Consider the following 18480-nt stretch of genomic DNA (forward strand, 5'->3'; position numbering starts at 1 on the left):
TGAGAGGGAGGATGAACTCAACTTCTATCGAGACATCCTATGTAGTCAGTTGGTCGCTGCCTATGTGAGCCATTGCCCATCCTCATGAAGGTCGGACCGGGGAACCCTCTGCACTCACGCTACAATTCCATGACTTTTGGAGGGGGGGGGGGGCAGGAGCAGCACCAGCACCAGCTCCATCAGCAGCAAACTTAAGTCTTGAATCTCTAATGAGCACTTTTCTTCACCCACCTACTGAAGAAACCACCCAGCAGCAGCAGGACATGGAGCAGAACCTGAACCAGCAGGTGGTGGCATACTTGGAGTGTACTCTGTCAGATCCAAGATCCCCTGGACTACTGGGCAGCCAAACTTGAATTGCGGCCGAAACAAGTCGAGTTTGCCCTGGGCAAGCTTTCCTGCCCAGCCAGTAGTGTGGCATCAGAGTGGGTGTTTAGTGCAGTGGGAGGCATAGTTACTCCAAAGAGTAAATCACCTTTCAATAGAAATTATGAGAGGCATGGATCAGCCAGGATTTCCACACACCAGTGCCTGATGCATCAGACTAGATCATTCTGGCAGCCACACCAAAACATTGTGAAAAATGGCCATTAGTCCTGGCCACGTGCTTTATTATTCTGATGCTGCCATCTGTCTGATGCTAAACACCTGCTGCCATCTTCTCCTACTGCAATAAATTGTTCAGAGCACTGATGCAATTCAGGCTATGTAAACACTCCAAGGCGAGAACAGACAATGGGCCCCTATTGCAAGAGGGGGGAGTATCGTTATTTAAAATGTAACTTTTAATAAGGTCAAAAATGTCAGATTAATAAAACTCACTACATAAATAAGACATACATACACATAGGGACCAAAGGAATGGTACCCGGCTGGTAAAGACAAAATACTGTTCCGTCCGGGGAGACGTGAACAGTCTTACCAGACCCTTTGTAGGTAGTGGGAGAGGTCCTCGGATAAAGGAGACAGGAAACGTGATGACCAAGCCGTTCGGGAATGGGTGCTGTAACAATGGAACCGTGCAGTGGAGCACTAGGAGGATTCCTAAGCAAGCCCTGCCTAAGGTGAAGGGGGCTATTATACTGCTACCTATCTATACGGAGCACTCGCCTTGAAAAAGACGACCCCGTCCGGTAGCCTGTCCCTAAGGTGGACCTTACCCTACAAACTACAGAAGTTATGCCAGTGGATTGTTGATAAAGGTGCTTCCAAAGGTCTCCCGACGTGGCACGTTTCTGTCCGTGACTCTTCAGGGAAAGACTGCAGGAAGACAGGGGGGTAGCGAGCCACAGGTATCTGGCCTGGGGCTCAATAGCACACTGGAGAAAGAGAGACAAGCTGGGAAGCTTGTGTGCTGCTATCCTGGTGTAGGATGCAGTATTACACTGGAGGGGTAGTCCAGTGCTGGACGGTCCGGGAGACACAATGGTCCCAGGCAAATGAGACCCTTCTGGTTGGGGGTAGCAATGCAATGAACCAGCCGCAGTGATGTACCCTAGTAATGGGTTTTAAATAATCGCGCCCCAGGTCCTTCGCCCCTCCCTCTCAGTTGCGTCATCGCAGTGTCACGCCTACCTGAAGCGCCGCTCCTACCCGGTCACGTGACCCCAGCGTCAGAGAGCCTGCGCCGAGGCAACATCCACAGGGCAAGAGGCAGACGCCGTCAGTGACGTCACACGTCGGCAACATCACGTGAGATGGGCGGGAGCGCGATGGGAGATGGGCGGAGTCCGGGATCATACAGCCAATGGTCAAATGGTCTGATGATCATGTGGGACGCACAGGGTATGCGTCACCATTGATGGTAAACAAAGTAGTAAAGCCTAGAAACGGCTAATGGCATTTGGTGCAGGAGTCATAGGCAGACAGGTGATCAATGCAGCGAATTGCTGCCGGGGGGGGGGGGGGGGGGGGGAGGGGGTGTGCAACCCCCGGCAGAGTGACATGAGATCAAAGCTTTTATATCTGTCCCGATAACACGGATAACCCTGCAATCGGGAACAGTTGCTGGTATTAAAAAGGCGCTCTACAGATTAGGAGCGCGCATGGAGAAGGCAGGTGCAATCAGGTTGTGCATCTGCTTTTGCCGCCACAGGGACCCCATGCTCGTAGCGGTGTAGGCCAGCATGGATCCATGTGCAGCAAGGTGTATACCAGCCTAACCGTATGCGCAGAAAAATATAAAGGCAATGTGCATGAAGGGTACGCAGGCGCAGGCTAAGGCAGAAGGCCCTAATTGTTGATTAACGTGCATGTTGCCCTTGATGTAACATCCGGGCCACAGCGGCAGCAGCATGACAGAGACAGCAGCTCATGAATAGATGAACAATTATACATATATACAGAGCCATAGATCATCAATCAAGCAGCGGCATTGTGGCGGCAATTACCCCCCGGTTTCCCTGCCACTTGATTTTTCAGAGGAAGCAGGAGTAGTTCAATCTCTCGTTCATGCCCAGGGGTGCCGCTGTTTTAAGATTGAAGATCCAACGCGCCTCACGTTGGAGGAGGCTCTTATCCCAGTCCCCCCCTCTTGGAGGGGGTTTCACGAGATCGATGCCCATGAATTTCAACCGGGCTTTGCCATTATGGTCGGTGTGCACATGTTTAGACACCGGGGTGTCCCTTTTGTGTGTCACGTCCCCCATGTGCTCACCGATCCTCCTCCGAAATTCCCGTATGGTCTTGCCAACGTACTCCAGCCCGCATTCACAGAGGATGCGGTACACCACTCCTCTGGATTTGCAATTAATAAAATGCGGGATGGAATACGCTTTGCCAGTGACCGTACTGGTGAAAGATTTGGTAGTCAAAATGTGTTTGCAGGCAACACACCTGCCACATCTATGGCTACCTACCAAATTGCACCGCAGCCATGATGAGTTTTTGCTAACAGATGAAAAATGACTGTGTACGAGTTTGTCATGCAAATTCGCACCACGTCTGTATGTTATCTGCGGGCTGTCCCCCACTAAATCCAGAAGGTCGGGGTCCATTTTCAGGATCCCCCAATGGCGTCGTAGGATGTCCCTGACCTGGCTTGACCCTCTGTCAAAGGTAGTGATAATGCGGGACAGTTTGATAGTGGGCGTGTCTGGCTGTTTCTTAATCAGTAGAGAAGATCTCTGCCGTGCAAGGGCCACCTTGTAGGCTGCTCTTAGGATATAGTCCGGGTACCCCCTTTCTGCAAATCTGACCCTTAGGTCAGCTGCTTGTGCTACAAAGTCCTTTTTGTCTGAACAATTTCTGCGCAGGCGAAGGTACTGCCCTCTAGGTATTCCCCTCCTGAGTGGGAGAGGGTGACTGCTCTCCCATCTCAGGAGAGAATTTGTCGCGTTAGGTTTTCTATGAATCGAGGTGTCCACTTCGCTCCTATCATTCCTGGAGATTGTGATATCCAGAAATGGTAGGCTGGTTGGGTGGGTCTCGTATGTAAACCTCATGCCGATCTCGTTCTGGTTTAAACGGGATACAAACGACTCAAATTGGGAGGGGCTCCCGTTCCAGGTGATGAAGATATCATCTATATATCGCGCCCACAGTCCAATTCTGGATACATCGTCCGGACCCCCATCCCCAAATACCAGGGTCTCCTCCCACCAGCCCAGGAATAGATTAGCATACGACGGGGCACAAGGACTCCCCATCGCGGTACCCCTGAGCTGGTGGTAGATCTTGTTGTCAAAAGTGAAGAAGTTCCTGTTCAGGTATTGCCCTGTGGATGTTGCCTCGGCGCAGGCTCTCTGACGCTGGGGTCACGTGACCGGGTAGGAGCGGCGCTTCAGGTAGGCGTGACACTGCGATGACGCAACTGAGAGGGAGGGGCGAAGGACCTGGGGCGCGATTATTTAAAACCCATTACTAGGGTACATCACTGCGGCTGGTTCATTGCATTGCTACCCCCAACCAGAAGGGTCTCATTTGCCTGGGACCATTGTGTCTCCCGGACCGTCCAGCACTGGACTACCCCTCCAGTGTAATACTGCATCCTACACCAGGATAGCAGCACACAAGCTTCCCAGCTTGTCTCTATTTCTCCAGTGTGCTATTGAGCCCCAGGCCAGATACCTGTGGCTCGCTACCCCCCTGTCTTCCTGCAGTCTTTCCCTGAAGAGTCACGGACAGAAACGTGCCACGTCGGGAGACCTTTGGAAGCACCTTTATCAACAATCCACTGGCATAACTTCTGTAGTTTGTAGGGTAAGGTCCACCTTAGGGACAGGCTACCGGACGGGGTCGTCTTTTTCAAGGCGAGTGCTCCGTATAGATAGGTAGCAGTATAATAGCCCCCTTCACCTTAGGCAGGGCTTGCTTAGGAATCCTCCTAGTGCTCCACTGCACGGTTCCATTGTTACAGCACCCATTCCCGAACGGCTTGGTCATCACGTTTCCTGTCTCCTTTATCCGAGGACCTCTCCCACTACCTACAAAGGGTCTGGTAAGACTGTTCACGTCTCCCCGGACGGAACAGTATTTTGTCTTTACCAGCCGGGTACCATTCCTTTGGTCCCTATGTGTATGTATGTCTTATTTATGTAGTGAGTTTTATTAATCTGACATTTTTGACCTTATTAAAAGTTACATTTTAAATAACGATACTCCCCCCTCTTGCAATAGGGGCCCATTGTCTGTTCTCATCTTCTCCTACTGCCACCATCTTGAGCTGTTACTGTCACGGCTCTTTCCACCCGCACCACTCTGTGACAGGGCCACTATGTGGACCCCTTATGCTGTTGCCACTCTCACCACTCTCTGACTGGGCCACTATGATGACTCCTCATGCTGTTGGCACCCTTACCACTCTGTGACTGGACCACTGTGTTGACTCCTCATTCTGTTGCCACCCTCACCACTCTGTGACTGGACCACTGTGTTGACTACTCTTGCTATTGCCACCCTCACCACTCTGTGACGGGGCTACTAGTGTCACTGTTTGGCGTTGTTGACAGTTTATTTTGACGTTCTCCTGATCTGTCAGAAGAACTGAAAAATGAAAACCACCACAGATCCTTTAATTTGAGTATCCATAAGGCCTCTATCCCACAGTCAGTGTTTTGCATCAGGATTTTCTCATGATTTGAAAGCCAAAAGCAGGAGTGATTCCATAACACAGAAGACATGCAAATACTTCCTTCACATCATCACTATTTTGGACCCACTTGTTTTTTTTTTTACCTTACCAATACTGATCAATTATTTACCAAATACTGACCATGTGATGGCGGATGCTGAAAAGAAAGGATCTGTTTCTGTTGGGTTGCTCTTCTGACAGATCAGAAGAAGGGAAAAATAAACAGTGACATCAACACAAACTTACTGCTGACACCCTCTTTACTCTGTCATGGTGCCACTACTTGTATCAGTGTGTTACACACCAGCTTCTCAAGCAATCTATGTGGAAACAGGAGACGGTGTTAAATGAGACAGCTCTTTCACTCTACAGTGGAGTTTGAGTGGGTAACACAATAGCTTCTATGTCAATCAATGTGGACACACCAACAACAGTGAGATGAAAGTGCTCTTTTCCAATCTGGTAGAATCAGTGTGTTAACACACCAGGTTGTCTAGCAATCTATGTGGAAACAGCAGACCGTGTTAAAAGAGATTGCTCTATAGTAGAATCTTGGGCCACTGCACGGTTAAGTACATTATACCCAACACTAACATTGACCTGTAAGGCTAAATTCACACTTCAGTTATTTGGTCAGTTACAGTAATTCCAGCACTTACTGCATAGTGAGCCAAAATCATAAGCCAATCCTACTCTCAAATAAGATATGAAAAGATCTGCCCGGTTCTGTATTTTGGACCCATAAATGACCAAATAAGTGAAGGGTGAACTGAGCCTAATAGGGACGCACGCCAATGCACGCACATCCATATACTGTATGTGACCTGCCTGGCATACTGATGCACAGTAACTGTTTCACTACCAGAAAGGACTAGCTATGCATGTTGCTGCAATACACATTGAAGTACATTTTTGGGGAAAATTCTGTGAACCGTCTGAATCAAATTTTTGAAAACTTCACTCATCTCTAATCCTCACATTACCACAGTCTGTCCTGTCCGTCATCTCTGTACTTCATGTCTTCTCATGAGCTCCATTCCTACAGAGATTCAGCTGAAGATCTTATCAGCTGTATTCAGGTTCATAATCCCTGACAAGCAGAGCAGAGAGGAGGATGAGACAGCTCTTTGGCTCAAAGTTCTGAAGTAACTTCTGTGTGATTAGGACAGGTTTTGTGTGTACTAATAGGACGGCGGCCATTTTATTTCTCCTACTGATTGCTCCCTGGACAAAACAAGCCATTATAACTAATAAAAGGTATTTGGGAATATATTTAGGATGAAGTAATATTTCGATATTTTTATTTTCTTAATTCCCGAAGAACCCCTTTGAGCTCTATTATCCATTTCTGTAACTGGTGGCCATATCTGGATAACAGACGGCAGGAAGGATGTTATGGCATCTTTGGAGTCAGAATTGTCTTACATTACAGAGAACACATTGATCTTAGATCTTTTGGATATAACTGTAAAGATTTTATTTATTTAGGTTTTCTAGAATGGATCTTCTTCACTGAAGACTGTAGACCTCTCATCATTACGGTCACATTATAGTGATCCATCGTCTTTAATTTTTGGATTCTGTGCCTGGAATAAAAGTGAATATGTCAGAGCCATCTTATGAAACAGAAAAAAAAATTCCTTTTGTTATTTCTCATCATCAAGATGTCAGGTTTTATCTCAATCACATTATAACTTGTGACAAACTCCCCTCTTTTGAGTTTTCCACGAGTACTTGGAGAGGACTACTTGCCAGCCTCTTACCATGTGATTACGGTCCCATGTTGAATGCACTGGTTTTATGCAATAGCTGCATAGTTATATAAGTTCATGTATTTTGCTGTCTTTTGCTACCATGTGGCTAATGGAGTCTTGCCTCTGTCCTTGGGAGATAAGTGGATCACTTCTAAATTGTCTCCAGGACAAAAGACTGTGTAGAACGGTTTTGGACAGAAAAGCCATGAGTACAGCCAGGCCAAAGAGACTTTTGTTAACTTTTGAACTCCTGGTCTAATTCGTGCCATTTTGGGATGTGTTAAATGTCTATGTGTACACTAAAGGGTGGGACATTGTGTATTTGAGTAAGTGATGTCTGTCCTATTGTCTCCCCGTGTGTATTAGCGATTTCCCTTTGTCCTGAGAGATAATTGAATTACACCTCGGTTGTCTCCAGGACAGAAGACATTGTGTATTGTCCTGCCTGGGATAATTATGTTAACCATTGTGTACCATAATTATATCACAGGCAGAGGGGAGGATGTTATGTGGGTTGTAACCTTTGTGTTATGGGTTAATGTATGTTTATTGTGGGTGTCTCCCTTGCATGGGAGCAGGGCATAAAAGAAAGTGTACTTTTGAATGCCTGGGTTGCTTCCAGTAAAGTCTTGTTCCAGCATTCAGCTTTGGCTCATGTATGGACTTATTTGGCGATACCAGCGATACCGGCGATACTAGCGATTTATTGCTCTGTGGACTATTTGGCTGTGCTATTTCATGGGAAGAAGGGAATACTAGACGGTGACACAGATGATACCGTCACATAACTTATTCATCCTAAATTCTCCAAACTTGTATTGACCACAACATGTATTTTTCATTAGCAGAAAAGAAGTCAGTGGGCCTCATATATCAAAACGGTCTTTGTTGCCCATAGGAACCAATCACTGCTCAGCTTTCATTCTTTAAACTGCTCTGGTAAAATGAGAGATGGGCTCTGATTGGTTGCTATTGATTTTAGTAAGTCTGCCCAAATGGTATCAGCAACTGACAATAACTAGCTGACAATATTGACTAATACAAAATATAATGTTGAATTTGCACAGTAAACTTACCTCAGAAATAGTCAAAATTTTTACCTTGAGAGACATATTGGCCCTGATTTACTAATTCTAAAGACGGCGTAAGCTTAGACAAGTTGTCCAGGCCTGCACCAGATTTACCACAGGGGCTCAGATTGGATGATAAGTTTGGTGCAGGGACATACACTTTTCTCCGACTCTATACCAACTACTGATTGGCTTAATTCGCCACATATTTTGGTGAAAATTGGTGCATCTTATCCTCTTTACAATTTGTTCACTTCAGTGGGAGCAGCACTGCAGTGACAAGATCTTTAGCTCTAGTTCTGGCACCAACTACTGGTTCAAGAGCTACTGCAGAACAGCTGATCGGCGTGAGTGCGGGGTGTCCAACCCCTGCCAATCAGATATTGATGGCCTATCCTGAGGGTTGGCTATCAATCTGCAAATACTGGAAAACCCTTTAAAATGATCAGTTCTACAAAATGTATGCTCGCAGTGCACGGTATGTACAGTATGTGGCGGATATACTTTAGCAAATTCTTACAACTAAATGTATTTTTATAGTGAATATGAAGTAAAAATTAAGCAACTCTGAAAATAGGCTTAAAGAGGACCTTTCACCGATTCTTACCCTATGAACTAACTATACAGATATGTAGAGCGGCGCCCGGGGATCTTACTGCACTTACTATTATCCCCGGGCGCCGCTCCGTTCTCCTGCTATGTCCTCCGGTATCTCCGCTCACTAAGTTATAGTAGGCGGAGATACCAGTCCCTAAGTTATGGTAGGCGGAATCTGCCCTAGCGCTGGCCAATCGCAGCGCAGAGCTCACAGCCTGGGAGGTTATTTTCTCCCAGGCTGTGAGCTCTGCAATGCAATTGGCCAGCGCTAGGGCAGACTCCGCCTACTATAACTTAGGGAACGGAGATACCGGAGGGCATAGCAGGAGAACAGAGCGGCGCCCGGGGATAATAGTAAGTGCAGTGAGATCCCCGGGCGCCGCTCCACATGTCTGTATACTTAGTTCATAGGGTAAGAATCAGTGAAAGGTCCTCTTTAAGCCAGGTTCACATCACCGTTATTTTTCCAATCTAATGCATCAGAAGAACAGAAAAAGAAAGAAAAAAAATAGATCCTGTAAAAAAGCAGATCTTGAGCATCAGTTATGCACATGTGGATCTGTTTGAGCCATTTCCGTCAGAGATCCGTTATTTTAGACATAAAAGAAAAGTCCAGCATGCAATACTTTCTTTCGGTCTAGAATATCGGATCTCTGATGGAAATGGCTCAAACGGATGCCACATATGCATAACTGATGCACAGGATGCTTTTTTGTTTCTTTAATTTTCTGTTCTTCTGATGGAACAAAAGAACAGACAATTAACAGTGAACTCTCCATTTCTCGTTTTGGGTTTACAGCTTCTATGCAGACCTGTGTTCAGCTATGTGTTACTTCTTTAGATCAGTCTTTCTTTTTTTTGGAAGAATAGATGGGGATGGAGTGAGTAGAGTAAACCATGATTGCGTGATCAGACTACCCAGAAGTTGTTTAATTTTTTTTTTAGATGCATTGTCTCAGCAAAAATGCAAAAGTATACTTAGTATTTAAAGGTCTCATTCACTTCAGCAAATGGCTTTTATCATGTAGAGAAAGTTAATACAAAGCTTTACTAATGTATTGTGATTGTCCATATTGCTTCCCTTGTTGGCTGGATTGATTTTTCTATCACATTATACACTGCTCGTTTCCAGGGCTTACAACTTCCCAGTAATTCAGTAGCGGTGGTCGTGCTTGCACTCTATAGAAAAAAGTGGGAGCCTATGCGCGCTCTCACAGTCCCGGCCATCAGAGAGGCCAGAGCTTTTTTTCTATAGTGTGAAAGCACGGCCATTGCTTGTGGATTGCAGGGTGGATTGCAAGTGCCTTGTATTCACTATGTCTCCATGATAGATTATATTTGCTGAAGTGAGACAACCCCTTTAAGTGAAAACAAAACAAAACTTCTATATTCTTCTTTTGCTACCGTACCTTGATTTGTGTTACTTTTGTCTTCTCCGCTGCAAGGGGAATTGTATTCTGTAACTGCATGTTCATCTGAAATATAAGAAAGCATTAAAAACAGAAACTTTACCACTTTGTAAATGCAAAAAAGATTTACGCTTCTAACAATGGAATATCACATTGCTGGTATGCACCAAGAACCAGTAAGAGCGGGTTCGCCTTTGCGTTATGGAATTCGGTTATCGGGTTCCGTTATAGCAGTTATAATGAAATATAATGGGATTTTAGGACAGAATGTAAAACAGAAGCCTTTAAGAGGCATTTCATTTTGCTCCTGTCAACAAGACTATTTTTTCTGTTATGTATAACGGAACAAAACTGAACCGTTATTTGTGGCCATAGACATGTATTAGGACGGAGCAAAACAGAAAGCCTCTTAAAAGCTTTGCATTCTGTCCAAAAATTCTGTTTTATTCCATTATAACAGAATTCCATTGTGCAAATGCGAACCCGCCCTTACTTGTTCCATACTGTGGGGATCCGCTCTGGTAGGCAGTGGTAGCGAGTACAGTATAGAGGCAACACAGACCGGTCTTGGTGTAAAACACGATGCTTTGTTTATTCACACGGTGCATACAAGTGAAAGATTGTGCAGTTCATAGGGAGGGTGGTCACACACAACAGCAAAATAATAGTTCAAACACAGCAAGTCCCTGCTGCAGGCTACTTGAGGCCTGTTTCCGTCACATAAAGCAAAGTCTATTTAAAGCCAGGAGTAATGTCACCTTTTTCTCCTTGGTGAAGTAAGTCCCTGGGTCCGGCTTCTAGCCACGGAACACGGATCCCTCCTGGCTTCAGCTGTGGGTTCCCGCACACTCCTTTACTGGCCTCAGCACACAGCCCAGCTCACCTCCACTTCTCACTCTCACAGCCAGAGAGCAAAGAAGCTCCACATTGTGCACCACACCCTTGTTGCTGGTCGGGTTATAACCCTTCCCTGCAAAACCTGGCCTGGACTGTGGGGAGACAGGCACCCGCCCGCATATCTGCCTGCTCCCAGTAAGAGCTGGCCCGGATCCGCTGTGTTAACAGCATAACCGCTGCAAAATGCACTTTTCCGGCTCTTACTCCACTGGGGCCAGCACCCCCGGTGGCACGTACCTCCCGTCTACCACCACCCCAGGTACTCTCCTACATATCCCCCCCTTTGTTCAACCCTGAAGGGTTGCACACCCTATTCAATCCTGAGAGGTTGGACACATGTACAACAGTGTACCTGGGACAGGGCATCGGCATTCCCCTGTAAGCGGCCTGCCCTGTGTTCGACACTGAACTTAAAATTCTGGAGGGACAAGAACCATCTGGTGACCCGGGCACTCCCCTCCTTGGCCCGGCTCATCCACTGGAGAGGGGAATGGTCGGTCACCAGACGGAACCTTCTCCCTAACAGATAGTACCTAAGGGACTCGAGGGCCCACTTAATGGCCAGGCATTCTCTCTCTACCACGCTGTACCTGGTTTCCGCTGGGGTGAGTTTGCGACTCAGGAAGACAATGGAGTGTTCCTCCCCACTGATTACCTGAGAGAATACTGCCCCTAGGCCCATTCCAGAGGCGTCCGTCTGAACGACAAATTCCCGTGTGAAGTCGGGTGTCACCAAAACCGGGGACCCACACAGAGCCGACTTCAAACGGGAGAGCGCCTCTTCCGCCTGCTCACCCCAGCGGACCATCACCGTCTTCCTCCCCTTTAAATGTCTTGTCAATGGGGCCGCTACTGTGGCAAAGTTGGGGATAAAGCGCATGTAATATCCTATTATCCCTAGGAACGAACGTACTTGTTTGGTAGTAAGAGGTCTGGGCCAGCTCTTGATCGCCTCAACCTTGTCTACCTGGGGTTTGACAACTCCCAATCACGTATCCCAGGTACCGGACCTCCTCAAACCCGATTGAACACTTTTTTGGGTTGGCCATCAGTCCGGCTTCTCTAAGTGAATCGACTACGGCCTGTACCTTGGGCAGGTGACTCTCCCAGTCCTGGCTAAACACGATGATGTCGTCCAGATATGCCGAAGCATATAGACGATGGGGCCGTAGGATGACGTCCATCAATCGCTGGAACGTGGCTTGAGCGCCATGTAGGTCAAAGGGCAAAACTTGGTACTGAAATAACCCCTCGGGGGTGACAAAGGCCGTCTTCTCCTTTGCCACCTCTGTGAGAGGCACCTGCCAATATCCTTTTGTGAGGTCGAGGACCGAGAAATAGCGAGCTTTCCCTAGCTGTTCTATGAGCTCGTCTACCCAGGGCATGGGGTAGGCATCGAATTTCGACACTTCGTTGAGCTTTGCAGAAGTCATTGCAGAAGCGCAGAGTACCGTCAGGGTTTGGGACTGGCCCACTCACTCCTTGACTCCTCAATGACCCCTAACCTCAACATGGACCTTACTTCTTCTGAAATGGCCTGTCGCCGGGCCTCCGGTACACTATACGCTTTAACCGTACCCTGACGTGGGGCTCGGTGACGATGTCATGTCGGACTACCGAAGTTCGACCAGGAAGCTCAGAGAACTCGTCCCTATTTCGACTCACCAACTCTTTGGCTTCCTGAGCTTGTTTGGTCGACAAACCACCCGCTATCTTTACCGCGGAGGTGCCCTCTGGGACCTCGGGTGGAACTGGGATCTTCCCCGCAGACAAGACACTGCTTGGCCCGTCCCCAACGAGACACTCCCTATCTCTCCACGATTTCAGTAAATTTACATGATATACCTGTTCTGGCTTCCGCCGACCTGGCTGGGATATCTTGTAATTCACTGACCCTACCTTCTCTTTCACCTCGTAGGGACCTTGCCACTGTGCCAAAAACTTACTGTCAATGGTGGGGACTAGCACCAGTACCCGGTCACCCGGGTTAAATGTCCGGACCTGGGCACTCCGGTTGTATACCCGGCTCTGTGCCAGTTGGGCGGCCTCCATGTGTTCCCGGACGATTGGTAGGACGGTCCTGCATCTTTTCTATATGCTCTATAATACTCTTGTGTGGGGTGGGCTGTTGCTCCCAAGCCTCTTTAGCGATGTTCAGCAACCCTCTTGGACGTCGACCGTATAATAGCTCGAAGGGCGAGAATCCCGTAGATGCCTGGGGCACTTCTCGCACTGCGAACAATACGTACGGCAGCAACAGGTCCCAATCCTTTCCGTCTTTGGCTACGGTTCTTTTGAGCATAGTTTTTAGGGTTCTGTTAAAGCGCTCCACTAGTCCGTCGGTTTGAGGATGGTATACGGACATGTGTAACCGTTTAACTCCTAAAAGCTTTCAGAGCTCCCACCTTAGACATGAAGGGGGTCCCCTGGTCGGTCAGGATCTCTTTCGGAATCCCCACCCTTGCGAACATACCCATGAGTTCTTTAGCTATGAGCTTAGCCGAAGTATGACGTAGTGGGATCGCTTCAGGATATCTGGTGGCATAGTCTAGGACCACCAAGATATGCTGGTGCCCTCTGGCCGACTTGTTTATGGGGCCTACCAGATCCATCCCTATTCTTTCGAAGGGGACCTCGATGATGGGCATGGGTACTAGGGGACTGCGATAGTGGGGCTGGGGGCTCGTGATCTGACACACTGGACAGGATTGGCAAAACCTTTTGACCTCCTCATAAACCCCGGGCCAATAGAACCTTTTCAGAATCCGCTCTTGTTTTTTTTTACGCCCAAATGTCCTCCCAGCACGTGGGAGTGGGCCAAGTCCAGTACCACCCGGCGGTATGGCTGGGGTACCACCAGCTGCTCCACTAGCTCCTGCTGCACTTAGCAGGTCCTGGTTAAAAGCCAGATGGGGAAACACTGAGTCGGCCCCTGGGTGCTGAGCCACCTCATTTACCACTGTCACCCCTTCCCTCGCCCGCAATAATGTCGGATCCTGGAGCTGGGCGGTCCCGAACGTGTCACGGGATACCTCCAGGTCCGGGATGGATGGGGTTTCCACGGATTCGCCTGCCAACACCTCTAGGGGAAACCTATCGGGATGACACTCTACAGGTGATGTGGTGACCCATACGGCTGGTATCCCCGCATCGGGATCTTCGGGCACTGGGCCCGATTGTCGTCTGTCCCTAAGGGAAGGCATATCGCTCTTCCATAGAGTCCAGAACAAAGGAAAATCCCTTCCCAGTATGGCGGCATAAGGGATTTGGCATCCCACTCCGATGACATGCTGCACCTCTTGGCCCACCACGGACATGGTAACCCTGGCAGTGGGGTACTCCCGGTGGTCCCCATGGATACAGACAATGGACAGGGTTTGCTTTTCTGGGAGTGTCTCAGACACTAAGGACTCATGCACTAGGGTCACCATGCTCCCAGAGTCCAGTAAAGCATTAATCGGATGTCCATCGATCAAGACTTGGCACAGAGGCAGCACATTGGTGGCCGCCCGGGTACATACAGGCCGGGCAAAGAAAGAGGACCGACGAGCGAACCCGCATTCCTTGGGTTCAGGTGTTTGAGGACAGTTCGCTGCCCTATGTCCCAGGCCGTGGCAGTGCCAACATTGAATCCCCGTGGTCCCTCCCCGGTCTCTCTTCCCCGGAGTAGGACTAGCCTCCCCCCCCCCTTTGTGGTTGGGTCCCTTTTTCCTGATCCCTAGCCTGAGAGGGAGCCTGACGGGTTTCCCGTGCCTGCGTTGAGTCCCGCACCAAGTCCTGGGTCGCCACATACCTCTCGACTAGGCTTACTAACTGATCCAGGTTGCCGGGGTCTCCCTGACCAACCCAGCGCTGTATGACCCTTAGCAGTGTCCGCACGAAACGGTCCACGACCACTCGCTCGATCATTTGGGAGGGGGCTTAAAGTTTCCGGCTGGAGCCACTTCCTCACCAGATGTACCAGGTCATATGCCTGAGACCGGACGGGTCTGGACTCAGAAAAGGCCCACCGATGTACTCTCTGCGCCCGCACATAGGTAGTAACGCATCACCTCAGCCTTCAGCTTCCCATAGTCCTGTGCGTCCTCCTTGCTGAGGTCGAAGTACGCTTTTTGGGCGTCTCCGACTGGGAATGGCGCTACAACTTCAGCCCACTGTCCCGACGGTAAGTTCTCCTGTTCCGCGGTCCTCTCGAACACCATCAGGAAGGCCTCTACATCGTCCTCCGGAGCTATTTTTCTTAATGCTGAACGGACTTTATCCCTGGGAGCCGACGGCGATGGAATCACTGTCGGTGGGGTCTCTCGCTGGGATTCACGCAGAGCCTCTTGCATAAGCGCCATTTGATGTACCAGCAAATTGTTTGTTTGTTGTTGTTGTGCATTGCTCTGCACCAACTGCTTAACCAGCTCCTCCATTTTGTCCGGGACGACCAAGCTTGCTGGTTTAATGTATGACATGCAGCCGTGCACCACCCGGATAAATATTCTTGGCCAGCCTCACTGAAGTATGCCCGCTGCAAGCCACCAATTGTGGGGATCCGCTCTGGTAGGTAGTGGTAGCGAGTGCAGTATAGAGGCAACACAGACCGGTCTTGGTGTAAAACACGATGCTTTGTTTATTCACACGGTGCATACAAGTGAAAGATTGTGCAGTTCATAGGGAGGGTGGTCACACACAACAGCAAAATAATAGTTCAAACACAGCAAGTCCCTGCTGCAGGCTACTTGAGGCCCGTTTCCGTCACATAAAGCAAAGTCTATTTAAAGCCAGGAGTAATGTCACCTTTTTCTCCTTGGTGAAGTAAGTCCCTGGGTCCGGCTTCTAGCCACGGAACATGGATCCCTCCTGGCTTCAGCTGCGGGTTCCCGCACACTCCTTTACAGGCCTCAGCACACAGCCCAGCTCACCTCCACTTCTCACTCTCAGAGCCAGAGAGCAAAGAAGCTCCACATTGCGCACCACACCCTTGTTGCTGGTCGGGTTTTAACCCTTCCCTGCAAAACCTGGCCTGGACCGTGTAAGACCCGCATATCTGCCTGCTCCCAGTAAGAGCCGGCCTGGATCCGCTGTGTTAACAGCATAACCGCTGCAAAATGCACTTTTCCGGCTCATACTCCACCAGGGCCAGGACCCCCCGGTGGCACGTACCTCCTGTCTACCACCACCACAGGTACTCTCCTACAATACCCATATTGAGTGATCAGACTTTATATTGGGGCATAATTGTACAATATTGTTCACTGATCACTTACCGTCATGATGGAATTTTCATTTTGCTGCTTTATTATAGGAGCATAATAACAAAAAGAAGGATCCTGATCTGTCAAAAGGCAGACACTAGCACTGCCTTTACGAACTCCATTGACTTTAATGGAGTTTGTTGGGTTTCCTAGAATTTTACGGGACAAAATAGTGCAGCATGCTGTGCTACTCTGTTTAGCTTTATGTGCGGAATCCGCGACAGAGACTCCTAGCCTACGACACAGATGTGAACACAGCCAAAGAAGAAGCTTGAGATGAGGAATATTATTTATGTTTAAAGAGGGCCTGTCACTTCCGACATGTCTGTTTTGTCTTCCCAAAAATATATCAATTCTGGAGCAAATTTTCTTAGAACTACACACTACTCACAAAAAGTTAGGGATATTTGGCTTTCGGGGGAAATTTATGGAAAGCGTAAAAAGTTGTCGCTTCAGTGATATTATATCATGAAAGTAGGGCATTTAAGTAGAAGCAGCAATGGTGGTTTTCTCATCTCAAACAATTTACTGAAACAAAAGCCAAAAACAGTGATGGGTATACCCCCACAAAATAATGTCAATGTCTCAAAACTTGTCATAGGGCCTTGAGCATCAATTACAGCTTGATGTCTCATGCTGTTCACAAGTCGACTTATTGTCTGCTGAGAGATGGCATCCCACTCTTCTTGAAGGGTGACCCTCAGGTCATTGAGGTTCTGGGGTACAGAGTTACGAACCTCTACATGGCGACTCAGCTGATACCATAGGTTTTCAATGGGATTTAGGTTAGGAGAAAGTGCAGGCTACTCCATTTGAGGTACCTGAGTCTCCAGCAGCAGTTCCCTAATGATGCGACCTCAAGGAGGTGGCGTATTGTCCTACATGAAGATTAAATTAGGCCTGTGTTGTTGATGCAGAGGTACAATGACTGGATTAATGAGGTTATTCAAGTAGTATGGGCTTGTCACGTACCAAAGTGTAGGGCAGTTCTGTATTGACTAGACACACCTGCCCACACTGTAACACCACCAGTTCACCACCACCAAAGGCTCGTCTGGTGACAACAGGGGCTGATTCATATCGCTCTCCTTGATGTCTCCAACATAGTTGACGGCCATCATTTCTGATCAGCATGTATTGACTTTCGAGTGAACAGCACTGAGGTCCACTGGTCCCTCGTCCAGCGTAGATGTTTCCTGGCTCATGCAAGATGATGACGTCTGTGTCTGGTGGTGTGGTCAGGTACCCTTTCAGGTCATCTAGCACGCATACCATGCTGATATAGATGGTTTCGAATGGTCTGACGTGACACTTGGGTGCCTCTCACTTCCCTTAAATGTGCTTGGAGTTGTGTGACATTCATCATCCGGTTCTGCAGGGTATTGTTCACAATGAAGCGTTTGTCAGTGTGGGATGTGACCAAAGGACGTTCACTTCTATGCCTTTCTGTGACTTTTCCAGTCTCTCTATGTATCTCTGTTACAACCTGCTGATGACACTCTGTGACACTCTGTGACACTCTAAGCTCAGTGGCCACTTCTGTCTGAGAACATCCTGCTTGAAGCCTCGCAATGACAAGGTACTGTTGATCAATTGTTAGGTGCTGTCTTGGTCTCATGATGTCAAAATGTGAACAGCATGATGAGGAGGACTGTTTAAATACCAATTCTAATTGAACCAGGATTCATAGATCAAACACCTGTTGTGAACTTTGCCATTGAGCTCCTTGTTAGAGAACAGCAAGTTGTGCAAAAAGTACTGAAACACTGAACAGTTGGACATGTGTATTCAAACATTTAGGGAAGGTCAACTGTAAAGTTTAGAGTGCATTTTAGGTTCATCCTAAAATTTCACCCACAAGCCAAATAGTCATAACTTTTTGTGAGTAGTGTACATTGTGTTGTACTTCTGTTATTCCTACTAAAAGTTTATGTATTTTCTCCTTGTGTTTTGTGGGTTTCCTGCTGGTAATCCGGTTTTCTCCCACACTCCAAAGACATACTGATATGGAACTTAGATTATGAGCTCTACTGGGGACAGAGAGTGATGATGATGTCTATAAATCGCTGCAGAATATCTCAGCACTATATAAGTGAGTAAAATAAATAAATAAATAATGAATGAATTGATAACTGGGTGTTTCCAATTTTACACACTCCAATCAGTGCTGACAGTGTCAGACTTTATAGAGTCACACCTCTAAGACATAAAGAATAGTAAGGCTCCATTCACACGTCCGCAAATGGGTCCGCATCCGTTCCGCAACTTTGCGGAACGGGTGCGGACCTATTCATTCCCTATGGGGACGGAATGGATGCGGACAACACACAGTGTGCTGTCCGCATCCGCATTTGCGGAGCACGGCCCCGATCTTCAGGTCCGCAGCTCCGCAAAATATAGAGCATGTCCTATTCTTGTTCGCAGCTTGCGGACAAGAAT

The 18480-nt window shown here is 48.0% G+C and overlaps 1 protein-coding gene across 1 annotated transcript in view; it reads right to left on the bottom strand.

Moving 5' to 3' along the window:
- Positions 1-6522: 6522 nt before the first annotated feature.
- Positions 6523-18480, bottom strand: part of LOC121003907 (alpha-2-macroglobulin-like) — a 185084-nt gene continuing 173126 nt past the window's right edge. The window contains exons 35-36 of the mRNA XM_040435849.1: positions 9902-9967; positions 6523-6657 (exon numbers count right to left, since the gene is read on the bottom strand). Of these exons, the coding sequence (XP_040291783.1) occupies positions 6638-6657; positions 9902-9967 (86 nt within the window). The 3' untranslated portion in view covers positions 6523-6637. The remainder of the gene's footprint in view (positions 6658-9901; positions 9968-18480) is intronic.

This window comes from Bufo bufo, chromosome 6 (assembly GCF_905171765.1).
Source record: "Bufo bufo chromosome 6, aBufBuf1.1, whole genome shotgun sequence".
Classification (NCBI taxonomy): Eukaryota; Metazoa; Chordata; class Amphibia; order Anura; family Bufonidae; genus Bufo; species Bufo bufo.